The 27,610-nt window shown below is 44.7% G+C and overlaps 1 protein-coding gene across 1 annotated transcript in view; it reads right to left on the minus strand.

Annotated features, from left to right (window-relative positions):
- TDRD9 (tudor domain containing 9) overlaps positions 1 to 27,610 on the minus strand; it is a 125,418-nt gene that overhangs the window by 26,316 nt on the left and 71,492 nt on the right. The window contains exons 23-26 of the mRNA XM_072115914.1: positions 8,078 to 8,178; positions 7,089 to 7,259; positions 6,317 to 6,428; positions 4,120 to 4,332 (exon numbers count right to left, since the gene is read on the minus strand). Of these exons, the coding sequence (XP_071972015.1) occupies positions 4,120 to 4,332; positions 6,317 to 6,428; positions 7,089 to 7,259; positions 8,078 to 8,178 (597 nt within the window). The remainder of the gene's footprint in view (positions 1 to 4,119; positions 4,333 to 6,316; positions 6,429 to 7,088; positions 7,260 to 8,077; positions 8,179 to 27,610) is intronic.

Genomic DNA, 27,610 nt, shown 5'->3' on the forward strand with positions numbered 1-27,610 from the left:
CAGTAACAAAAAGAACTGTACATTAATTAGCACTACAAGGATATTTTTGTCACCTATAAAAGTTCTGAATGTAGGGGTTTTCAATTTATATGTGGGATGAATGTCTTTATTGTCAAAAGCCATTTAACCCCTTACACACATTGGACATAGTAGTACATCGTGAGCGGTAGTGACTTCCCGCATTGTGGCGTACCACTACATCCAGCTTCTGGCACCGGCAGCAGAATGGAGCTGGTGCCAGAAGCTGAGGGTGTCAGCTGTATGTTTTAGCCGACACCCGCCTCCAACACCCGCAATCGGAGATTTCGCTGCTCCAATCAGAGCATCGTTTGTTCAAGCTGACATGTAAGAAAATTAAAAAAAAAAAAGTTTAACACACTTAGAATCTTCCCAATAAAAGTACCGTATATACTCGTGTATAAGCCGAGATTTTCAGCACAAAAAATGTGCTGAAAAACCTTGCCTCGGCTTATACACGAGTCAGTGATAAAAATAAATACATTAATACTCACCCTCCGGTGTCCCCGATGTTCCTCGCGGCTCCCGGCGTCTCCCGATCCCTGTCGCGGCTCCCGGCGGCTCCCGATCCCTGTCGCGGCTCCCGGCAGCTTCTTCACTCTTCACTGGCCGGGAGATCGCGCTGGCCGCTGTCGCCGCGGATGACGTCATCAGCGGCCAGAGAAGAGTGAAGAAGCCGCCGGGAGCCGCGATGGGGATCGGGAGCCGCGACGAACATCGGGACAACGGAGGGTGAGTATTAAGTTTATTTCTTTATCTGTATAGGGGCTGCTGTATACTGCTGGGGGCTGTGCTGTATACTGCTGGGGGCTGTGCTGTATACTGCTGGGGGCTGTGCTGTATACTGCTGGGGGCTGTGCTGTATACTGCTGGGGGCTGTGCTGTATACTGCTGGGGGCTGTGCTGTATACTGCTGGGGGCTGTGCTGTATACTGCTGGGGGCTGTGCTGTATACTGCTGGGGGCTGTGCTGTATACTGCTGGGGGCTGTGCTGTATACTGCTGGGGGCTGTGCTGTATACTGCTGGGGGCTGTGCTGTATACTGCTGGGGGCTGTGCTGTATACTGCTGGGGGCTGTGCTGTATACTGCTGGGGGCTGTGCTGTATACTGCTGGGGGCTGTGCTGTATACTGCTGGGGGCTGTGCTGTATACTGCTGGGGGCTGTGCTGTATACTGCTGGGGGCTGTGCTGTATACTGCTGGGGGCTGTGCTGTATACTGCTGGGGGCTGTGCTGTATACTACTGGGGGCTGTGCTGTATACTACTGGAGGCAGGCTGTATACTACTGGAGGCAGGCTGTATACTACTGGAGGCAGGCTGTATACTACTGGGGGCTGGCTGTATACTACATGGGGGCAAGCTGTATACTACATGGGGGCAAGCTGTATACTACATGGGGGCAAGCTGTATACTACGGGGGGCTGGCTGTATACTACATGGGGGCTGGTTGGCTGTATACTACATGGGGGCAAGCTGTATACTACTGGGGGCTGGCTGTATACTACATGGGGGCTGGTTGGCTGTATACTACATGGGGGCAAGCTGTATACTACTGGGGGCTGGCTGTATACTACATGGGGGCTGGTTGGCTGTATACTACATGGGGGCTGGCTGTATACTACACCCTCGGCTTATACTCGAGTCAATAGGTTTTCCCAGTTTTCGGTGGTAAAATTAGGGGTCTCGGCTTATACTCTGGTCGGCTTATACTCGAGTATATACGGTAATTGAATTAAAATTCCCCTAAACACCAACATTCCCTAATGAAGTACAAAAGAAAAAAAAAACCACACTCACACAAAATCCTAAAAAAAACCGTGTCTGTTACAATCTTTACAATAAATTGGTAATATTACTGGACCCGCTTAGTGAATGCTGTAAAGATCTTGACAAAAAATGTACATTTTCCATAAAATCCCTTCACAAAATTTTTCCAAAACTTAGCAAAATCAGTTATGTCCGCCAAAATGGTTCCACCGAAAAGAACAACTTAACACATAAATAAGCTCTGAACCAGTTGTCAATCAAAAAATTATTAGTTATGTCTCCCAAAAGAAGGCAATATGAATAAAATATTATATATTTTACAGCAATTAAAATATCCCTGTTAGCCACACAAAAGCACAGGACACACAGATCTACTACATCCATACATTTTAGACACACAGCTCAGCTATACACACACAGATATAGGAACACACTGCTATACATACACACATAGGAACACATTGGTCACTGCTACATACACAAATACACACTAAAGGAACTGACATCATCACTGGTCCTGGAGGTGTTATCTAGGTCAGGACATGCGGCAGAGAGCAGTGCAGAGGCTCCTATCTGGGAGAACTCGGGTGCAGCGATATGTCAGCGCCTCACCCGATCTCCATTACAGCTGTCAGGAGGATCTGGCAGTGCTGGATCCTCTTCACAATAGAAACTACACCCCATAACATATGTAAAGTGATTTATGGTGTTTTACCATTATTTAGGCATAGAAAATGACTAAGAAGGTCTGGTTTTGCTTTTTTTTCTGAAAATGTAAAAAAACGTCATGCCTAAAGTTCTAAGCCTCCTAACACCTTACAAAAACAAGAGGATGCATTTAAAAAAATAAAAAAAAAGTCGGCATAAATAACATTCACGTCTGTTTCATAAATGTAATCTTAAAAATCAAGCATTTTTTTAAATTTTCCGTTTTTTTTTTTAACAGTTTTTTCCATAAACGCAAAACATGTCACTAAAATGTTTAAATGAACATAAAGTACAATGTTTCTCGAGAAAACTATCTCAAAATCACCTGGATGCGCGTTTAAAAGTTATAACCACATATAGGGACACACGTCAGATTTTTTTTTTTTTAAATGGACCATGTTGGGAAGGTGAAAAGTGGCAAGGGGTTAATGAACTCTCACTAATATCGAAAACAAAAAAAGGCTATGTAAAAAGACTGTGTTATAACTATATATGAGCTTAAAGGAAATCTACCATCAAAATGAAGCATGATAAACTAGGGAAGCTTGCTCATGTGACTGTGGTAGTTTTCTTATTTGTTATCCATATCCTTCTTCCTTCTAATATCAACTTTTTAAATAATGTTGATGAGCCAGAAGGGCTCTGGGAGGGTTAACAGAGGCCCTGTGTGCTGCAGCTTCAGGCTGTTACTCTGTCTCCTCCTCCCACTGTTTCAGCACACAAAGGGAGGGGGAAGTGCTCCTTGCACCCTGTAAAAGCCTGTGAAGCTGAAGCACAGAGGGGCTCTGAAGAATCACAAATATATTACCACTGTCACAGTGCTTGGATCTATGAGTAAGTGCCTCTAGTTTATAATGGTCAAATTTTATGGTAGATTTACTTAAAAGGACATTAACACCAGGATGAAGCATGGTAACCAAGCGCACTGACATACTGGAGGATCCGCTCCTCTTTTAGCTTCTTATGCCCTGGTTTTTACCAAAAAAAAAAAAAAAAAAAGGCTTTTACCATTATGCAAATGAGCCTGAGGGAATCTGGCCTCCATAGATATTAAAGTTGTATTCCCACGAAGACAAGTTTCTTATATGTACTCAGTATTACAAAATAACACATTCTCTAATTCACTGTTATTAACAAAAATACAGTGAAAGTGTATATACTGTACCCTGATAATCTAACCACAATGTCAGCCCACAGAACTAGATGGATAGTAAACATGTCTGCTTAGAGAGGCCCCGCCCACATCCTGGGATTTTGAACTGACGAGCATAGAGAGTGATAGGAGCTAAACAGTAATAAAACTGAGTAAGGTAAAACAAGGGGTTAAAATGATCTTTATTGTGTTAACATCACTAGGAGATTGAATTGTGAGAATTTTCTTTCGTGGGAAAACCCCTTTAATGGACCCCGGACCCCCTCAGGAGAATTTTCAAAATTTCAAAGCCTTATTTTCTTAAAATAGGGGCATGGGAATCTTAAAAAAAAAGAAGAGGGGGCAGACTCCAGTATTTCAATACGCTTGGTAGTTGTCCTTTAAGGATTTTCCTTATACCTTACAACCAGCCTTGATACTAAGTCCAGGGAAAAGCAAAAGGCATAGGTTGTATTGCAATTATACAACTTACCACTGCCTCTCTTCCAGAAATGTATAGTATCTGAGCTCGGTAATACCGGAGGCTGTCACAGGCCTGAAATGGTGCCAAGCACATCAGATCTGGATGAGGTCGTCTAGAAAGAGGGGTCAGATCAAGGCGATTGATTTCGGCTGCTAGATGTCCAAGAAGATCAGAATTTTTTGTATCAATACAATAACCCCAGAAATGGCCGACTTCAACCACCTTCGTAGGGAAGAAAATAAACAGAATCGTCAAGAGAAACTTGGTACAAGGTACACTGAAGGTTAAATATAATGCATTACTATTACATCAAATGAAGACACTTGGAAGCTGTAACACTATTAAAATGTATCTGCAATGCTGTAACTCCCTTAAGAGCAAAATCTTTTTACTTATATATATGAGATCTTTAGAAAACTCAACCATTGTTCAATTGGACAAGCTACCATTACCGGTAATAAAATGTTCTTTGTTAAAGGACATCTATCACCAGATCAAGGATTGGAAACCGAACATACAGACACACTTGTACGAGACACACCTACGGCCTCTGCTACTTTCGTTCGTCGGTCAGCGAGTATCATGTCATGGAATTTTTGAATGAATTCCTCGGTAACCACGTCTGCCGGGCGTCGCTGCTCATCAAAACCGGATGTTCGACCATGTTTAAATTCTAACTGTGGTCGTAGATGGCGAAGTGGCCCCATAAACAGCATCCAACTTTGCTTTTATCTCCTCACATTTTTTCCCATCCAAAAACAAAAAGCGAATTACTGAACGATACTGCTCTTTTTCCATCTTCACGAATCACAAAACATGTCTTAGTCATAAGGCTACCAAATCCAAACTAACCAATCAGTCTGCAATTTGTTTTGCTGTTGTTTGATAGATGGCAGCACACGATGATAACACAAACTTCCTTATTGAACCGCCCTTGTATATACCCACTCTAGCAGGATCTGCTGTTCCTTAGCTTCTTATGGCCTTTTTTTTAATTATGCAAATTATTCTGAGGGGCTCCAGGCTCCATTAACTCTGGCTTATTTGCATAATTGTAAAAGCCATTTTTTGGGTAAACACCAGGGCATTAGAATCAAACAAAAGAGCAGATCCTGCTGATGGTGTGCTTTGTATATAATCATTGATCTGCTGATAGGTGTCCTTTAATACCATGTAGAAAATCCACCGCAGGCAATGACCGCCTAAAGTCTTAGAACCTATGGAGATTACCAAACGCTGGGTTTTATTCTTTGAGATGCAATGGCTGCAGCTTTCTTCTGGGTATGGGTCATTTGTGGAAGGTCATTTCTTAATGCTGTGTAATGCATGCTCAGCCAGATGGGAGTGCTTGGTGCTTGTACAGGTGTTAATGTGACCAATGGTTTACAGCTTGTTATAAACCCTCATTATTTGTTCTCATTAAATCTTTGCTTTATAGTCAACTTGGATAATGACGAAAGGAGAAGACAGCTACATATGACCGTTCTGCTCCATTAATCTCTACGGAGCTGCCGGAAATTGCCGAGCGCCGCGCTCACCGATCTCTGTCACCTCCATAGAGATTAATGGAGAACCGTGCGGCCATCTGCTCCATTAGTTTGAGGAGTGGCCCATGAATAGGGCCTAACTTGTCTTCGTGGGAAAACCCCTTTAACAGCATAGGTGTTTGGCCTGTACATTTGGAGATTTCATGAGCAGATTCCCCAGACAGGGATTAAAAGCCAGGAAGACCTTCCACTCCAAATGTTCACATGCAAACCTGCAAGTCCAGTCTCCACTGGTGTGGGGAGAAACTATTTAAGCCCTTATACATCTGTAACTTGGCTTCTCACTTTGTCAATAGTATTAGTTGCCAGTTGTGAGGGAATAGAATCCATTTTCTGTTGTGTTCTCACACTATGTATCTTTACATTGCCTCTATGCATAGTACCATCCCCTGCGCACACAGATCACTTTACACTGATACATCCTGTTCAAAGCAATTGGAATGTGGACATATTCAGTAGGTTCCTTTGTTCCAAGAACCTATAAAAACGCTCTCTGCTACCTAAATAAATTGAAATTCACTCAAACATGTGAAGGTCTGAATGATTCACCGAGCAGCTCGTACTATACAATGATTTGGACCCACATCACATCAGAGCTAAGAGATATTTCTCTAACACAGTATGGTCAAGTCTCAGTAAAATGAACCTCTAAAACTTACCTCTGTCACATTGATAGACAAAATGATCCCTTTAATGGTTTCCAACTGCTCCTTAACAGTGTGGGAAATATGGACCGGTTCTAAAGTCTGTTTGTGAAAATCCACATTAACTCTAAAGGATGTAAACAAAATAGTTAAGATTTATATCATAAAACCTATATAGTACCAAAATATTCCAGATCATTGTACAGATATTTTTACCATTCACAACAGCCCTGTGTAAAGTATGGAACACAATCTATTTTTCCCATCATAAACACACTAAGGATATATGGAGGTGACCCCTCCCCCCTCCATAGAGAAAAGCGGTGCACGGCAGAACACTATCTTTACCCTGTGTACGGCGCGGAACGGGCACCAACCTCACTGCCATCTATGGGGACGTATATGCGTATATTCTGGGGATACCTTTCCTTACTTATGGATGGAGTGGTAGGAAGTGCATGTGACCTGCTGCTCAATTCACGGAGCAGTCATATAGCTGAGTGCCATTTCTGTCATTCCCACACAATTGAATGGAGTGTCAGGATGCATACTCATCCTGCCGCCAAACCAATTAGTGGGAAAGGGACGCTCATTTTCTGGTCAGCCAGAGGTCCCAACCCTGTGATTAGTTGGGGTCCCAGCAGTCGGAACCTCATCGATAAACTAGTTGTCCCCTAGCTTGGCACAACTCCTATAAGGTAATTCTCTTTCCCCCCCAGTGTCATGATCGTATAGTAGTTTCATACATTATTTTATGTATATGGTTGCTTAAAAAAATACAAATTACCTGGTTAATTTGACATGCGTAACATCTTCTGTAGAAAGTTCTTCAATCATCTCTGCAGAATGGACATGAAGGGCAAGAGGAACTTTAAGCTGTGCGGTCTTCAGAGCTAAATGTACTGCGGTGAGGGTTTTAAACCTTTCAGTAGGGTTGCGAGAAAACTCCACAAATGCTCTAATAAACAGAAATAATGTGCAATCAGATTATATCCACCAATTAAGATACAGAAAAGTATTATTTAACCATCGTAAGCAGCTCCTAGTGCTTGAAGAAACGCCGCAGTGTTAGAGTGATAGCGTTACCGGAAACCTCCTGTAACGCTATCAAACACTGCGGCTGGGTACAGTGTTGGGGGCGGTCCCGCTCGCTACATAGGCCGGCAGTGACTTGCGTGCACCAGGCGGCAGTCACTGCCCCTAGCCACGCCCCAACCTCGCCCCCTCATGAATACGTTGGACAGCTTTGCGAGCTGTCCGACAATCACACTGTACCCCGCCGCAGTAATTGATAGGGTTACCAGAGGTTTCCGGTAACACTATCACTCTAACACTGCGGCGTTTCTTCAAGCACTAGGAGCTGCTTACTTTATTCTAGTGCCTAAAATTTGGGTGACAGGTCCTCTTTAAGGTCACAGCCCTATTTTTCAAATCTGCCATGTGTCACTATATGCAATTATAACTTTAGAACGCTTTAACCTACCAAGGTGATTTTCAGACTGTTTTTCTGTAACATGTTGTACTTCACCTTCGTGGTATATTTTGGTTGTAATGTTCTCCATTTATTTATGTGCTCCTGCACTGTGTCACCATTGACAGCTGGCATCGGTGACAGCCGTATAGGACGTAAATACATGTCCAGGAGCTTGAAGTACCTCACGGACGTGCGCATGTATTTATGTCCTAGGTCATTAAGGGGTTAGTGGTCTGCAGGGAGTCATTCAAAATAATTCATATTCTTTTCATATCAGAATATGCACTAAAATTTTTACTTACCTTGATCCATCAAACAATATACTTTTTACTTGTCCACATTGCCTGAAGAGTGATTGTATCTGCTTGTGGTAAAGAAATCCATACTGTGGTACATTCTTTAGCTGCACAAAAAAAATCAAAAACCTTTAAAACAAGCGAAACATTACTACTTTATGCCTTAGTAGCTACTACGATATCTATACTGGCAGTACCCGACTAACATCATTCTTACTTCCGAATGACCCCCATTTACCCATGGGGATCTTCGCAGCACAAGAAAAAACAGCTGCACCCCTTCTGTACCAAGCTGCGGCACCAGGTGTGTGTGCAGAGCAGCATGTGAGGGGAGCAGAAGGAGTGCTGGAAGAAACCTAAGCCACTGAAACAGGTAACTAAGGACACCTTACATAATGGGTTGGAGGCAGGAACCAGATGTAGCCAGGCTAAGACTGGACATCTGCAGTGGTCTAAAATGCCTATGAAACCTGCACAACAAGGACCTATTAACCTCAGAGATGCCTGCAAGAACTGCCGGTAAGATGGCGTCTGTGGCCATCTTGTGCATAGGCTGACACTGCTAATACCCTGCAATATATCAGTATTGCAGAGTATTATCATGAACAAGCTATCAGATGATTGCATGTTCATGTCCCATGGTAGAAAAAGTAAAAAAAGAAAAAAAGAAAAAGTTTTTCAATAAAAAAAATAATTTAGTAATAAATAACTAAAAATGTCCATATGCCCCATAAGAGACATATAAGGCTAAAAAAGTCTAAATCATAACACAAACCCCACATATAAAGTATCACCGCGTCCATAACAATCCGTAGAATAAAACGAAATAATTATTGAACCCGCACGATGAAGGGCATAAAAAAAAAAAACTGTTAAAAACCTGCCAAAAATTATTATTTTTACCTATTGAATCCCACAAAAAATGCAATAAAGAAAGTTAAAAAAAAAACATATGTACTCCAGAATGATACTGTTGCAAAGTACAACATGTCCTGCAAAAAACAAGCCATCAACCAGCTCCATAGCCAAAAAAGTAAAAATGTTATGCCACTTGGAAGACGGCAATGCAAAAATGATAGATTTTTCTCACAAGGGTTTTATTTGGCAAATTTAGTGAAACGTAAGAAAAAATATTCATGTCTGGTATCCCCGTAATCGTACTGACCCATAGAATAAAAAAAGTTCTACATTTTCAACCATAGGAGATATAAACCCCAAAATGGTAACACTGGAAAAAGCATCTCATCCTGCAAATAACGAAAAAGCAAAAATTTTATAGCCTACAAAAGGGACCAATGAGAAAACTAAAATCCTGACAGCACAGGTCCCTCCTTCCCTTCTGCGCCTCGCTGTGCCCCCATAAAACAAGTAACGTCCACATGTGGGGGGTCTCTGCACTTGGGAGAAATTGCAGAACAAATTGTATGGTGGATTTTATATTTTTATCTTTTGGACATGAGTAAATTTTAGTGCTTAATGAACGTATAACCAGCAGAATTTGACCATTCTAAATTTCACCTTCATTTTGATTTCATTACAATGAAGATCTCAAGGGGTTAACGATCTTCCTAAAATCTGTTTCTGATAGCTTGAGGGGTGTACATTTGAAAAAGTTATAACCATATAAAGCGACGCAAGTCAGAATACAAAAAAAATAAAATAAATAAAAAATAAAAAATTCGGGCTGAGCCTTAAGCTTTAAAATGGCTGCGTCCTTAACCCCTTAACGCTCTGCGCCGTAGCTCTACGGCGCAGAGGTATAAGGGATGTATGAAGAGGGCTCACGGGCTGAGTCCTTTTCATACAAAGGTGGGGGTTTTTGCATTTTGTACAAAACCCCCACCGCTAATAACTGCAGTCGGTGCTTGCACCGATCGCTGCTATTAACCCTCTCAACGCCGCCGGCAGAGTCGCTGGCGGCGTTTAAAAGACGGTGGCGCGCGGGCGCCGCCATCTTTTTTCCGATCGCCGCGCCCCCCAACGTCATCGGGGGGTGGCGATCAGTTACCATGGTAGCCTCGGGTCTTCTTTTGACACGAGGCTACATGGCTTATGCAGGTTCGTTACAATGAGCCAGTGGCTCATTGTAATGTATGACCTGCAAAAATGCCATATATTGCAATACTGTAGTATTGCAGTATATGATAGGCGCGATCTGACCATCTAGGGTTAATGTACCCTAGATGGTCTAAAAAATAGTGAAAAAAAAAAAGAAAAAAAAAGTTTAAAAAATAAAAAAAATTAATAAAATATTAAAAGTTCAAATCCCCCCCCTTTCCCTAGAACGGATATAAAACATAATAAACAGTAAAAATCACAAACATATTAGGTATCGCCGTGTCCCAAAATGCCCGATCTATCAAAATATAAAAACGGTTACGGGCGGCGGCGACCTCCGAGGCGGGAAATGGCGCCCAAATGTCCGAAATGCAACTTTTACACCTTTTTACATAACATAAAAAATGAAATAAAAAATGATCAAAATGTCGCACAGACCTTAAATTGTAGCAATGAAAACGTCGCCTCATTTCGCAAAAAATGACACCTCACACATCTCCGTGCGCCAAAGTATGAAAAAGTTATTAGCGTCAGAAGATGGCAAAATTTTTTTTTTCATTTTTGTACACATTCGTTTAATTTTTGAAAATGTATTAAAACACAATAAAACCTTTATAAATTTGGTATCACCGCGATCCCACCGAACCAAAGAATAAAGTAGGCGTGTTATTTGGAGCGAAGAGTGAAAGTCGTAAAAACTTAGCCCACAAGAACGTGTTTTTTTTAAAATTTTTTCACATTTGGAATTTTTTTCAGCTTCGCAGTACACGGCATGTTAAAATAAATAACATTACGGGAAAGTAAAATTTGTTACGCACAAAATAAGCCCTCACAGAGGTCTGTACACGTAAAAATGAAAAAGTTATGGATTTTTGAAGTTGGAGAGCGAGAAATGAGCCGAAAAACCCTCCGTCCTTAAGGGGTTAAGGACTTAAAGTATGTTCATATTGTACACCTGTACATATCTGTACACATATACAAAATACCTGTTCGTAAACTCATGTTAAGTACAAAATGGCAGAACCTATTTTGTACGGAACCTGGGTACTGCCTGTACTGGAAGACAATATTAAGGTGCTACCAAGCAGAATTTTCAATAATTCAATTCAAAAAGTGAAACTCCTATATTACAAAGAGTCATTACAAACTGAGTAAACAAGTTGTATTTATTTCTGTTAATGTTGATTACAGCTAACAGCAAATGAAAATCCAAAAGTCAGAATCTCAGAAAATTAAAATTAGAAGACCATGAAAACCAAAATGTTAAAAACGTTTTAAACACGGGAATTTTGGCCAAAAGTAAAGCATGTACAGTGGTGCCCTGGTACTTGGTCAGAACTCCTTTTGCATGAAAGACATGCGGCGGGGCATGGAGGGGGATCAACTGATGGCACTGCAGAGGTGTTATGGAAGCCCAGGTTACGTGTTTGCAGCCTTCAGCTCAACTGCAAGCACAGTGATGCTGTGGTTAATAAACCAGGCATTGGTACGTTTGGCACTGTGGACAGGTGCCAGGTCCTGCTGGAAAATGAAAATTCCATTCTTCAAAAAGCTTGTCTGCAGTGGGAAGCATGCAGCGCTCTTAAATTTCCTGGTAAGCAGCTCTACGGACCTTGGTCTTGATAAATCAATGGACCTACACCAACAGATGACATGGCTCCCGCAAACCATCACCGACTGTGGAAACCTAAAACCACACCTCAAGTAGCTTAGATTGTGCCTCTCCCCTCTTCCTCCAGACTTTGGTTTCCAAATGAAATACAAAATTTACATAGAACACACATAACAAAAAAAATCAAAATGATAAACATGCCATCGCTTTGGGAAAGCACTGCCTGGTATGAAACGGGCCGCCCACATTACAGAACTGCACCTCCCTGTGTGATTAATGTCAATAAAGAATATTCATACTGTTGTGGTGAGTGCCTCTGTCTTCTTCTATTTACTGTGCTTTTGCTAGCCTGGGAGCAGAGGACCATCAGAATGTACGCCCATGGGTCTTGGCTGGTCCGGATTACTAGCACTGCCCATGCATCCCTCAATTATATAGTGCAATGTCACCTTTAAGAATAGTTCCACCTTCTCTGACCTGCTTTTGCCTGTGTTGCTGCTGAGTCAGTCAAGGCAATTTCAGGTTCCAGGTTGTGAAACTCTAAACAGGATTTTCCCAACATTTTAACAGGTAGCATGAGCCTTAGGTCCAGTGTTCAAAGAGGGATGTTAGAAATATGTGGCCACCGTTCCCTCCAGACAGTGTGTCAGTCACAAATCCACCACAATAATGTGTCCTACACAAGTCCCTGATAGGCAATATGTTAAATAATGTGTGTTCAGCACGGTTAGGGCTCAGTCACACAGTCACACGGTTAGGGCTCAGTCACACAGCCGCAATGAGGGCCGTGATCTGGTCACATGATTTGCGTTGGTTTCTATGGCTCCAGGTCATGGCGCGGTAAGCACACAGTCCATCACTGCACTGTGACTGCGTCAGGTGGCCCCTGGAGAGAAGAGGGCTGACCAGGGATACAGTGTATCCCAATAGCCTCTTTGAATCCCTCCTCCCCTATGGTCTTCAGCTTGCAGCAGCTGCACACACTGCACATGCGCAGGGATTCAAAGAGGCAACTGGGGTATGGAATAGCTGCAGTTCACGCTCCATGGTGTGGCTACTCCACGCCCCAATGCATATTTACAGTATATTATTACCGTATTTTTCTGACTATAAGACGCACTGGACCTTAAGACGCACCAAGGTTTTAGAGGAGGAAAAATAAGAAAACATGTTTTTTTTCCCCCCCCCAAATAGTATGCTAAAATTTTTAATAAAGTAACAGTAAAGTAACTGGGCGGTACAGTGCAGCCATGCTCTGGGGCAGGGGCAAGCAGTGGTCGCCCCCTCCTCTCCTGGACCCTCTATCTTTAGAATTATGCGTACACTTAGTCATTGGGTCTCAAGAGTTACCAGGACTGTATAGGTATTAGTATATGTGACAAATGCTCACGAGAGCTTACAATCTATGAGGAGGAGAGGACACAGGAGATGACAGTGCTTGTACAATGGCCACAAGAGCTTACAATCTATGAGGAGGAGAGGACACAGGAGATGACAGTGCTTGTACAATGGCCACAAGAGCTTACAATCTATGAGGAGGAGAGGACACAGGAGATGACAGTGCTTGTACAATGGCCACAAGAGCTTACAATCTATGAGGAGGAGAGGACACAGGAGATGACAGTGCTTGTACAATGGCCACAAGAGCTTACAATCTATGAGGAGGAGAGGACACAGGAGATGACAGTGCTTGTACAATGGCCACAAGAGCTTACAATCTATGAGGAGGAGAGGACACAGGAGATGACAGTGCTTGTACAATGATCACAAGAGCTTACAATCTATGAGGAGGAGAGGACACAGGAGATGACAGTGCTTGTACAATGGTCACAAGAGCTTACAATCTTTGAGGAGGAGAGGACACAGGAGATGTCAGTGCTTGTACAATGGCCACAAGAGCTTACAATCTATGAGGAGGAGAGGACAGTGCTTGTACAATGGTCACAAGAGCTTACAATCTATGAGGAGGAGAGGACACAGGAGATGACAGTGCTTGTACAATGGTCACAAGAGCTTACAATCTATGAGGAGGAGAGGACACAGGAGATGTCAGTGCTTGTACAATGGCCACAAGAGCTTACAATCTATGAGGAGGGAACGCATGAGGTGACAGTGCTTGTACTATAGCCACAAGAGCTTACAATCTATGAGGAGGGGGGACACAGGAGATGACAGTGCTTGTACAATGGCCACAAAAGCTTACAATCTATGAGGAGGAGGGGACACAGGAGATGACAGTGCTTGTACAATGGCCACAAGAGTTTACAATCTATGAGGAGGAGAGGACACAGGAGGCGACAGTGCTTGTACAATGGCCACAAGAGCTTACAATCTATGAGGAGGAGAGGACACAGGAGGCGACAGTGCTTGTACAATGGTCACAAGAGCTTACAATCTATGAGGAGGAGAGGACACAGGAGGCGACAGTGCTTGTACAATGGTCACAAGAGCTTACAATCTATGAGGAGGAGAGGACACAGGAGATGACAGTGCTTGTACAATGGCCACAAGAGCTTACAATCTATGAGGAGGGAACGCATGAGGTGACAGTGCTTGTACTATAGCCAAAAGAGCTTACAATCTATGAGGAGGGGGGACACAGGAGATGACAGTGCTTGTACAATGGCCACAAAAGCTTACAATCTATGAGGAGGAGGGGACATGAGGTGACAGTGCTTGTACAATGGTCACAAGAGCTTACAATCTATGAGGAGGAGAGGACACAGGAGATGACAGTGCTTGTACAATGGCCACAAGAGCTTACAATCTATGAGGAGGAGAGGACACAGGAGATGACAGTGCTTGTACAATGGCCACAAGAGCTTACAATCTATGAGGAGGAGGGGACACAGGAGATGACAGTGCTTGTACAATGGCCACAAGAGCTTACAATCTATGAGGAGGAGGGGACATGAGGTGACAGTGCTTGTACAATGGCCACAAGAGTTTACAATCTATGAGGAGGAGAGGACACAGGAGGCGACAGTGCTTGTACAATGGCCACAAGAGCTTACAATCTATGAGGAGGAGAGGACACAGGAGGCGACAGTGCTTGTACAATGGCCACAAGAGCTTACAATCTATGAGGAGGAGGGGACACAGGAGATGACAGTGCTTGTACAATGGTCACAAGAGCTTACAATCTATGAGGAGGAGGACACAGGAGATGACCGTGCTTGTACAATGGCCACAAAAGCTTACAATCTATGAGGAGGAGAGGACACAGGAGATGACAGTGCTTGTACAATGGCCACAAGAGCTTACAATCTATGAGGAGGAGAGGACACAGGAGATGACAGTGCTTGTACAATGGCCACAAGAGCCCGGGCTACTTACAAGCCGAGCGGGGATTGGTCAGAGTGATTTTCTCCTCCCCTCCTCTTTCTCCACTGCTGCTGCGCTCCTGCTCTGCCACAAAGCTCCTGTATATCGGTGCCCTGAGGACTGCAGACCTGGCAGAGCGCAGCGGGCTGCTGTCCTCCATACCCTCCAGCAGTGGAGGGCTGAGAGGAGGAGAGGAGAGCAGCACAGAGCCGCTGCGCTTACTGCCAGCATTAGCTGGCAGAGTGCAGCCGGGTGCCCTCCATTCCCTCCTGCAGTAGGCTACATCCGGACTATAAGACGCACCACTGTTTTCTCCCCATTTTCTGGGGGAAAAAAGTGCGTCTTATAGTCCAGAAAATACGGTATATTATAAAACATTTGTAAGAATTCTTCGGGGCACTAAAGAGCTTACAATCTATGAGGAGGAGAGGACACAGGAGATGACAGTGCTTGTACAATGGCCACAAGAGCTTACAATCTATGAGGAGGAGAGGACACAGGAGATGACAGTGCTTGTACAATGGTCACAAGAGCTTACAATCTATGAGGAGGAGGGGACACAGGAGATGACAGTGCTTGTACAATGGCCACAAGAGCTTACAATCTATGAGGAGGGAACGCATGAGGTGACAGTGCTTGTACTATAGCCACAAGAGCTTACAATCTATGAGGAGGGGGGACACAGGAGATGACAGTGCTTGTACAATGGCCACAAATGCTTACAATCTATGAGGAGGAGGGGACACAGGAGATGACAGTGCTTGTACAATGGCCACAAGAGTTTACAATCTATGAGGAGGAGAGGACACAGGAGGCGACAGTGCTTGTACAATGGCCACAAGAGCTTACAATCTATGAGGAGGAGAGGACACAGGAGGCGACAGTGCTTGTACAATGGCCACAAGAGCTTACAATCTATGAGGAGGAGGGGACACAGGAGATGACAGTGCTTGTACAATGGTCACAAGAGCTTACAATCTATGAGGAGGAGGACACAGGAGATGACCGTGCTTGTACAATGGCCACAAAAGCTTACAATCTATGAGGAGGAGAGGACACAGGAGATGACAGTGCTTGTACAATGGCCACAAGAGCTTACAATCTATGAGGAGGAGAGGACACAGGAGATGACAGTGCTTGTACAATGGCCACAAGAGCCCGGGCTACTTACAAGCCGAGCGGGGATTGGTCAGAGTGATTTTCTCCTCCCCTCCTCTTTCTCCACTGCTGCTGCGCTCCTGCTCTGCCACAAAGCTCCTGTATATCGGTGCCCTGAGGACTGCAGACCTGGCAGAGCGCAGCGGGCTGCTGTCCTCCATACCCTCCAGCAGTGGAGGGCTGAGAGGAGGAGAGGAGAGCAGCACAGAGCCGCTGCGCTTACTGCCAGCATTAGCTGGCAGAGTGCAGCCGGGTGCCCTCCATTCCCTCCTGCAGTAGGCTACATCCGGACTATAAGACGCACCACTGTTTTCTCCCCATTTTCTGGGGGAAAAAAGTGCGTCTTATAGTCCAGAAAATACGGTATATTATAAAACATTTGTAAGAATTCTTCGGGGCACTAAAGCAGTGATTTTCAACCTGTGTGCCGTGGCACACTAGTGTGCCGCGACACATGGTCGGGTGTGCCGCGGGGAAATTTCCCCAAACTATGGTGCCCCCTGTGTTTTGTTTCCTGGCAATGCGCAGCGATGTGCAGTCACGGCTTCTTACAATGTAGGAGACGTGTACAATAACACATGTGCAAGTTTTGAACCTCGTGCGACAAAATGACGTCACCGAGGCCGGCGCATCATCCTGAGAGCGGAGAGACTCTTGCTTTTGCCCACCGCCAAGGTAATGCCCGCCAATAATGCTGACTATATGAGCTTTTGCCTGAGTATATGAACTGTTGGCAAAATACTCACCATATGAGCTGGTACTTTTAGTACTCCAGCAGTATACTGCATATAACAATGAGAAATGTAAAATGAGAAATACTATAGTCATGAGGCTGGAGTACTACAAGTACCAGCTCATATGCTGAGTATATGAGCTGGCACTTGTACTCTGGCCTCATGACCATAGTACTTCTCATTGTACCCCTTTATATTGCAGTATATGAGCCACATAATAATCAGCACCATATACTAAAAACAGGGAGAAACTGAGAACTGTTGAGGAAGAGCTTTGTGTGTGTCTTTCCACCATTCCTGCCAGGATATCCCTTTTGTGTTTATCGAAACAGGCCCAAGTTTCACACTGAGTGAATAAAATAAATTTAGAATCTATGTTATTAACTATATGTATAATATGACTGTTTTAGTGTCATTTTGTGCTATTTTGGTTGGTGGTGTGCCCCAGGATTTTCTAAGTATAAAAAGTGTGCCGCGGCTCAAAAAGGGTTGAAAATCACTGCACTAAAGGATTAGCTTAAAAAAAAAAAACAAAAAACAATTGCGCTGCTGTCTAATAGATGAACCGGGGGGCGTGTCCTGGCTGTGGAGGAAGATGGCAGCACACTAACCTCGCTCCTGCCTTTTCCCCGTTTCGCGGCCGATTGATCTCAGTATCCAGCGATTCCCTGCCATACAAATGGGGGCAAAGCGAAGGGGGGGCGCCCGTACCCCATCTATACAGCTTGGCTGGTCCTCCGTCAGAGGGATCGGTAGATACCTCACGGACCTGGCGTCCGCCGCGGCCCCTGCCCGAGATACAGAAATGGCAGACGCTTCCTCACCACCACAGCTGCAGCCGGATACCCTCTCCCCACACACTGACACGGAGGGGAAGATGGCTGAGGAGCAAGCGGACCCCAGTCCCGCCATGGAACAGCCTCCTAGAGATTCTGCCTCCCCCTCATCTGCAATTGGATGCCTGCCAGCTCGGCTGGAGGCCCCTGACTGGTCTCACCAGCCTGATCCTCAGCCCCAGCAGAGCTGCAACTCCCAGGTACTGCCTTCCCTTCCTCTTGCCCTGACCATATGCCTCCCTAGGGCCACATCAGAGTCTCCTGGGAAGCAAAGTAATGTGGCACAGGAGCCCTATGCAGCTCCCCTTTCACCAATTGGCCCCCTCATGGGCTGAAGAAGTTGAGAGCCAACAGCAGGGCCTGGCTGTAACAACTGAGACAAGGAGTTCTCAACAGCAGTCAACTTCTTCAGATGCTCACAGTGGCCCTAGATTAGCTGCATCGCCTGCTCCCCACTCCCCGGTCCTGTGGCCTGACACAGAAGATGATTGGCCGGCAACACCCTCAGCTCATACCCCGGCTCCTTCTCCTAGGCCCTCACAGGGTGAGAATCCGTTCCCTGTCCCTTCTACAGGGCAAAGTATACTTGTTCCAGCCTTCTCTCCGGATGGCACTTCAACCACCCATCACAATATGTGGTCTCAAGAGTTTGGTGCCCTGGCTGAATTACGTGCTCTAAGTTCACATCTCCATACCATACCCACCAGAGATGATATGGAAAGCTACGTGGCTAGATTGGAGCAATCCTACACTGCAGAGCTAAACATGGTGCGGGAAGAGGTTCAACAATTAGGAGCTAGGGTCTCCTCAACAGAGGAAGCTCATAACACGCTCACTGAGCGTTTGAATACACATGACGCTGCCATATCTACACATGCATTCCAATTACAATACCTGGCAGATCAGCTGGATGATGCTGAAAACAGAGGCCGTCGCAACAACATTAGGGTGCGAGGTCTCCCAGAGACTGTGGAAGCTCCTATGCTACATGATACTCTGCGCCAAATATTCAACTCCTTACTTGAAGTACCGGCAGACACACCACTGGAATTGTATCGAGCCCATCGTTCTCTTCAGGCTCGCCCTTCGATACACGACCAACCCAGGGATGTCATATGCCGGATACACCGCTACCAACTTAAAGACACCATCATGTCTAAAGCACGCCTAGCTGGAAACATCACTTATCAAGGGGCTAACCTTCAGTTACTGCCAGATCTTTCCCGGTTGACTTTGCTCAAACGGAGAGCCTTCAAGCCCCTGTTGGGTGAATTAGGGTGAAGAGACATTCCTTACACTTGGGGATTTCCGTTCCGCCTACAGATAAGACGAGCGGACCGAAGATATACTGCGAGCCACCCCAGAGACATTCCTACTCTAGCTGCTGCATTGGATATCTCAGCCCCGGTCATCACGGAGTGGCCTGGCTTACCCACACCTGGGCATCTGGTGAACCCTCCTCCCTTAGGGGAACCCCCTCGACAGCGAGCACGTCGCGGCCCTGGGCGTAGGGGGCCTCGCCGGGGGCAAGACTCTGGGCCTCAGCCTATGGGCTGATTTCTCCTATCTCTTTGTTAATGGAGAACTGCTGATACACTGTACACTAGATGCCTCTTTATGTGTTTTAAGTACTTGCATTTTATGTTGGTATGGAAGGCCCGCACTGGGCTATGGCCTTTAAACAGGCATCCAGCCGAACTGGGTCTAGTGGGCAGTGCCTTATTGTTTCAATACTGTTTTGATCCGGTTTAGATATCAGAACTCCTTCAATCATTTATCCTGTTATTCCCCCTCCTCCTCCCAGGCCCTGTCCCCCCCCCCCCCCTCACCCACTCCCCTTAATGCTGGATACGTTCAGAGGTAACAATATTTTCTCTTTGTGTAAGATTCGGTTGCGACGGGGGGTGGCGGTATCCTCCACAGTTAGTTTACTACCCACAGGGGATTCCGTGGCCAGCTGGTCTGTCTGCGGTATTGTAGCTGTTATTTCCCCAACGCAACTTTTGTGTTTGTGTTATACTTGTGTAGTTTTGTGCTTGTATTGTTTTTTTTTTCTTCTCGCTCTCTCTCTCTCTCTTCAGATGGATGCCTTAAAATTTTGCTCTTTTAATGTCAGGGGACTGAATGTCCCTCAGAAGTGTACACAAATTTTGTATGACATGCATAAGCGACGGGTAAATATTTTGTTTTTACAGGAGACTCATTTCAAGTCCACCAGCGTGCCAAACATCCGGGATCGGAATTACCCGCACTGGTTCCACAGCGCCAACCCAGAGGCGAAGTCTAAAGGTGTATCGATAGCCCTTCATAGGTCTCTGCCTCACGAAGTAATCGCCTCACAGACGGATGACTCTGGTCGTTTTGTCTTCTTGAAGGTAAAGGTCATGGGATAAGTGTTGACTCTCGCCACCTGGTACTTACCTAACCACAACCCTACCTCAAGTTGTAAGACATTCTTAGCAGCGCTTTCGGAGTTTGCCGAAGGTCATTTAGTGATAGGGGGAGATTTTAACTTCCCACTAGATCCTTCAGTTGACACCTCGACAGGCCGGAGCTCCATTTCTCAGAGTCAGATTAGATCCCTTAAACGTGACTTGCAGGCCCTCCAGCTATTGGACATATGGCGTATTCTACATCCCAATGTCAAGGATTATTCATATTTTTCGCCCGCGCATAGCTCTTATAGTCGAATTGACTTTTTCCTCATGAGCCACAATGCACTGACATGGGCCCCTACAGCAGAAACGGGAAACATATTATTCTCAGATCATGCCCCTGTATTTCTGACATTGACACTGCCACCAAACACCCGCCCCCCATGGACTTGGCGGTTAAACGATAATCTTCTGAGGGACTCCCTATGCACTACTGACATTAGGGAATGCATCAATACCCATATCCAAACACAAGTAGTCAATAACCTAACTCCTTTACCACATCAATGGGAGAGTCTCAAAAGTAACCTAATGGACATATTTGTTAGACATGGTACTCGCCTCAAAAGAGAGAACCTTGCCCGGGTGGAGACCCTCACTTCTCAAATACAGAGCCTTGAAATTCGCCACAAGGCCTCCTTATACCAGGAGGTACTGGCTGAACTAATGCTGGCCAGGGAATCCTTGAGATCAATGTTAGATCAGAAATAGCTCCAACATAGGGCACGATTCCAAAGTTATTTTTACGATCACGCAGATAAGTGTGGCCGTCCCCTGTCCCGACTTCTACATCCCAGATCCCTCACTTCATACATACCCAAGATCAAGAGCCCAGGGGGGACGGAGGTTTACCACCCTGCTGATATGTGTGATAGGTTCCTTCAAGGCATACAGGGAAGAGTAGTATGAGGAGAAACTGCCTTGCATAAGGCGGATCCCTCGTATGAGGCCCAGGTGAACTCGTACATGTCTGAAACCAGCCTACCTCCCTTACCTAGAGAGGTGGTTGACGCTCTAGAACAGGAGATTGAACCAGCGGAGGTCTCAGCTGTCATTAAACTCACCCCAGCAGGGAAAAGCCCTGGCCCTGATGGATTTACGCCAGCCTTCTACAAACAATTTAGGGAATTATTGTCTCTGTTGTTGGCTAAGGTTTTTTGCGCTGTCTCTGTGGACTCTGAGTTCTCGGCCCGGGGATTGGAGGCTCATATTAGTGTGTTGCCCAAGCCGGGAAAGGACCCTTCTCTCCCCGCCAGCTACCGTCCCATCTCTTTGATTAATGTGGACGTCAAACTGTTTGCTAAAGTTTTGGTGGAGAGACTGGCCCCTCACCTGCCTTCAATAATACACACCGACCAGGTGGGATTTGTCCAGGGAAGGGAGGCCAGAGATAACCTGAACAAGACCTTCCTTCTAATGTCTCAGGCACAAGCAAAGTCACTTCCGGCCTGCTTGTTGTCTACGGACGCAGAAAAGGCTTTCGATCGCGTCCACTGGGGTTTCATGGAGGTAGCGCTGAAGCAGATAGGTATAGGCCCAAATTTTTTAGGGAAAATTCTTGCATTGTACTCCAGCCCAACTGCAAAGGTTAGGGTAAATGGTAATCCATCTTCTTCATTTAAGATCAGAAATGGGACTAGACAGGGGTGCCCTCTATCCCCTTTGCTATATGTAATAGTAATGGAGCATTTGGCTGTTGCCATAAGGAACAACCCCAATATCCATGGAATTCATATGGGTTCCTGTCACTGCAAGGCAGCATTATATGCTGATGATTTATTATTATACGTGTCACAACCGAGGCTTTCTTTTCCGTCCCTCCTCCAGGAATTTAAGAGATACAGCATACTCAGTAATTTTAAAATTAATTACTCCAAATCAGAGGCTTTAAACATATCCCTTCCTCAGGCAGAGGTGCAACAGTTTCCCGTTTCAGTGGCAGCAGACCTCCATTCGGTATCTGGGCATTTCGGTTCCTACTGAACTGTCTAGATTATATACCCTCAACTACCTACCCCTTCTGGAGCGCACCCTGGGAGACCTACAGCGTTACAATAGAAAGAAACTGTCATGGTTTGGTAGGATTAACGTCCTCAAAATGGATATTCTCCCTCGGTTCCTGTATGTTTTCTAGGGTGTGCTCATTAACCCCCCAGCTACATTTTTCAGAACACTGCGCTCTGCCATGTTAAGATTTATATGGGGCTCCGGTAGGCCCAGAGTGAGTTGGAAGGTTCTTGTCCGCCACAAGTCCAGAGGGGGCGCGGGTCTTCCGGATCTTAAAATGTACCACCAGGCCTCAATGATTATGAGACTCCTAGACTGGCATTTCCATTACACAACTAAACAATGGGTGTCCTTGGAACAAACCTACTCTCCGGTTTTACTTAAACTCCTCCCGTGGATTTCCCCGGAGTCTGTTTCTCCCCTCCCTCCTCAGGCTATCCTTTTGAAAGACACCATGCGGCTGTGGAGATCGTTGATCTCTAGAGGGACCCTATCCCGTCAGCATAGCCCTCTCACACCAATATTCCGAAATCCTGGTTTTCCTCCTGGAATGTCAAAGTTGTCGTTCCTGGGCTGGGGAATCCTTGACGACCCCAGAATATATGATATCCTAAAAGGCTCTCCCTTACCAACCCTGGCAGATTTTCATCCGCACCCCGAAGTGACTAACCCATCATGGTTTGAGTACTCACAACTTCGATCCTTCATGGCTAAAGCTGGCTCCACTGCCGCATATACAGATTCCCTTACAGAATATGAGGGATTGTTTCGCTTATCGTCCGCTCCTTCCCACGTTATCTCACAAATTTATTCGCTTCTGTCCCAGGGCCCTGACATAGCTGAACTCTCCTTTGTTAGGGGATGGGAGCGTGACTTAGACAATGCCCCGTCAGAAGAGGACTGGCAGCGCTCCTTCCTCTTTACCCACAAACTGTCCTCCGCTTGTGCTGCTCAGGAAAAGGGTTATAAGATTGTGTCTAGGTGGTACCGGGTGCCGACAATGCTCCACTTGGCTTTTCCCTCCGTTTCAGACTCTTGTTGGCGCTGTGGAAAGGAGAAGGGCGATATGCTGCACGTTTGGTGGACTTGCGATGCTCTCCGAAGCTTCTGGGATCAGGTATTTGCTACATACCGGCAGATGACAGACATGCAGGTGACAGCCTCCCCGGAGGTAGCATTGCTGTCAATGCTCCCAGGACCCATTAGCCTACAGAAAAAAAACATATTGAGGTTTTACCTCATTGCGGCCAGAGCAGTGATCCCCAGGCATTGGCGATCCACTGTCTGCCCATCCATGTCTGAATGGGCTCATGAGATGCTGGCGCTGTCTCACATGGAGGAGCTAGCAGCAGTCACGCCAGAGGCTTATGCAAGACACACCCATGTTTGGCGGCCATGGTTAGAGTTTAACCCCTTAAGGACGCAGCCATTTTGTAGCTTAAGGCTCAGCCCGATTTTTTGGATTCTGACCTGCGTCGCTTTATATGGTTATAACTTTTGAACACTGTTTCTTATCAAAACGATTCTGAGATTGTTTTTTCCCCACATGTTGTACTTCATTTTAGTGGTAAATTTTGGCTGATAAGTTTTGCGTTTACTTACAAAAAAAAAGCAAATATGATAAATTTTTTGAAAAATTTGCCATTTTCGAAATTCAAAATCATTGCGTTTTCAGGCAGATAGATTTACCACCTAAATAAGTTGCTGAATAACATTTCCCATTTGTCTACTTTACATTTTCATAATTTCTGAAATGTCTGGATAATTTATTTTGATGTCACGCGGCTTACAAATAGAATATCGCTTTTCCGGATTTTCAGAATTGACTATTTTGGGGATAAATACAGTTTTGAATGAAATTTTACATATTTAGCATCAAACCCCCTATATAACCAACCCATTTTCAAATCTGCACCCCTCAAGCTATCAGAAACAGCTTTTACGAAGATTGTTAACCCCTTGAGATCTTCATAGTAATTGAATCAAAATGGAGGTGAAATTTAGAATGGTCATATTGTTCCCTTATACGTTCATTTAGCACTAAAATTTACACATTTCCAAAATATAAAAAGAGAAAACCCACCATACAATTTGTTCTACAATTTCTCCTGAGTACAAAGACCCCCCACATGTGGCCATTACTTGTGTTATGGGGGCACAGCGAGACGCAGAAGGGAAGGAGCGCCCTGCAGCTGCCAGGATTTTAGTTTCCTCATTGGCCCCTTTTGAAGGCTATAAAATTTTCGCTTTTTCGTTATCGGGGCCATGTGATGCCATTTTTTTTGCGCGATGAGATGCTTTTCCCATTGTTACCATTTTGGGGTTAGTATCACCTATTGTTGAAAATTTTAAAACTTTTTTTGAGGGCAGGAGTAGAAAAGCATCAATTCTGTACTGGATTTTTTACTCTTTTTTTTTTTTGGTGTTCACCGTATAGACTAATAATCCTGTTATCTTTATTCTATGGGTCGATACGATTACGGGGATACCAGACATGAATATATTTTCTTACGTTTTACTAAATTTGTCAAACAAAACCCTAATGTGGGTAAAAATCTATCATTTATGTATTGCCGTCTTCCAAGTGGCATAACATTGTTACTTTTTTGGCTACGGAGCTGGTTGATGGCTTATTTTTTGCGGGACATGTTGTACTTTGCACCAGTATCATGTCGGAGTACACATGGTTTTTTGATCACATTTTATAGCATTTTTTGTGGGATTGAATAGCTAAAAATCATAATTTTTGGATGGTTTATAGCAGTTTTTTTTTACGGCGTTTATCGTGGGGGTTCAATAATGATTTACTTGTATTCTACGGGTTGTTACGGACGCGGTGATACTATATATGTGGGGTTTTTGTTATGATTTAGACTTTTTTGGGGTTATATGTCTCTTTATATGTTATGGGGCTTATGGGCATTTTTATTGATTTATTACTTTATTTTTTATTGAATAACATTTTTTTTTTACTTTTTCACTTTTTCCACCATGGGAAATGACCAAGCAATCATCTGATTGCTTGTTCATGATAATACTCTGCAATAATCATGTATTGCAGAGTATTATCAGTGTCAGCCTATGCACTTGCATAGGCTGGCACTGTGCCAGTAAGATGACGTCACAGACGCCATCTTACTGGCAGTGCCTGCAGGCTGTGCTGGGGACCAGATCGGACCCCAGCACTTCCATAGCAGCGATCGGTGCCGATCGTGGGGGAAAGATACCCCAGAGACATGTTAGATGCCGCGGTCGTGCTGACCGCGGCATTTAACTGGTTACACACCCGCGATCGGAGCCGACTCCGACCGCGGGTGTTACACTGGGGTGCCGGCTATTAGTTACAGCCGGCACCCCGTGTTTCCCGATGCCGGTTCGGCTCTGATCCAGAGCCGAGCCGGCATAAGCGCCGTGGCGGATATATCCGCCACTGAGCGCTAAGTCACTGCGCTCCGTGGCGGATATATCCGCCACGGAGCGTGAAGGGGTTAAAGACTCCCAGAATTTTAAGGATCTGCTCGGGGGTTAGGCGGTTTTTCTTTTTCTCTGAACATTTGTACCCCCTACAGTTCTATCCGCACTTGCTTGCTTGTTCTCCTCTTCCTGAATGATGTGATCATAAAGATAGAGGTGGGGTCTCGCTCTTAGGTTTGTGGGAAATTCCCTCATGTGCGGTTGTTTAAAACATGCTTATTTTAAGATGACCGTATATTACATTTTGCCTCGTGTACTGCATCATAATATATTGTAATTCTCCACACCACCTAATGCCTTTGACAATCCCTTTACCAATATTTTCACATTGGCGACTGTTATGTTATGTTATTTTGTTTTTATTTACTTTGTTAATGTTTATTGTTTACTTGTTTAATGATGCATGTTTTCAATAAACTGATTCAACATAATAGATGAACCTGCCACCAGATAGGTAGATATGTGATGGTAGGTTTCCTTTAACCCGGACAAATCTTGTAAGTCCTCACAGGACGCTACCTCTATGGCAATGGACGTTTGTTATACGTCCTCTTCGGAGGGCCATAACTTTGGATCACTGACACCAAGAATCTCCTCTTTCATATAAATCTAGAATTGTGTTTCTAGGTGCCAGAGAACCAGAGACTAATAGCCCTCTGAAGCGTGAAAGAGCCCTTATTCTGGCCCACACCTTTAGTTTTGAAGTCACCAGGGTTTGCTTTGGTAGAGATAACCAATATGAAGAACCAAGGATTTCATTATTGCTTGCCATTCAAACAGTTCAATTAACAGCTGCTTGAAAGCCACTGTTATGACAATTAGTAAGTTAGTAAGGTGTAAGCAGGAGGTAAACCTCCAAAAAATAATAATATGACCACATGTGAGACATTGCTCACTTCTATCCATACTTGTAAACAATAAAATCACTTCCATATTAATTTAAATATCAAGTGGCTGGTTCAGTCGAGAGGTTTGAATCCTCACTTACTGCTGTTGAAGGGCTCTTCCAATGCTCTATTTACCCCCACCCCCGGGTTATGGTATCACACGCATTTTTGCACTACTGGTACAGGGATCGGATACTACTACCCCACTATTCATTAGAGGTGGGGGATGAGATTTAGGTCGCTCATTATCTACTGAGAGTTGGCAGAAAGCCTTTCTATTTTGCCATAAACTCTCCCCGGCTGATCCAGGCACAGCAGTTGTGCTCATCTTCTTATATTAGTTATTCATGGCCTCCTTCCTTCTAGAATCAATGTATAAAGGACATCTACCACAAGGCCGAAATGCTGTATGCAAATGAGCCTGAGCCTCAGAATAATTTGCATTCAGTCCTTCATCCTGTTGGTAGATGCCCTTTAAATTTATTTAAATAAACCAGAAGGGCTCTCGGGGGTGTTACCAGCTTCACAGGCTGTTATACGAAGCAGGAGCACATCTCCCCACCCCCCTTGGATCTATGAGTAACTGTCTCTGCTTATCAAGCTTCATTTTGAGGAAAAATTACATGGAAAAATTACATGAACATTACAAAAAAAAGTGCAGTTCTAAGCACCTGAACAAAGAGCTTTCCATTAGACCAGCGCTTCCATACTAGTGGGCCTGTGCACGAATGCACAGGAATGCCGGGTCTGTAGTAGGAATCTTGTTGGATTCCTTGGAGCTAGTTTGGAATAAGCGAGTGCGTGGCAGGTTCAATAAGATTATTAGGGAACCGAATAGTCAGCATAGTATGTTCCGTGGTAGATACAACCACTGGATGTGCAATATGTATAGAATAAAGAATAGTTTTTTCCCATCTGCGTTTAGATTGTATTGTGATGGTAAACCCTGTATGTAGTAACTGTTTGAGGCTAGTGAACTAATCTATGATGTTTTAGGGGAATTTTTTATCAGGA

This window comes from Engystomops pustulosus, chromosome 7 (assembly GCF_040894005.1).
Source record: "Engystomops pustulosus chromosome 7, aEngPut4.maternal, whole genome shotgun sequence".
NCBI classification, from domain to species: domain Eukaryota; kingdom Metazoa; phylum Chordata; class Amphibia; order Anura; family Leptodactylidae; genus Engystomops; species Engystomops pustulosus.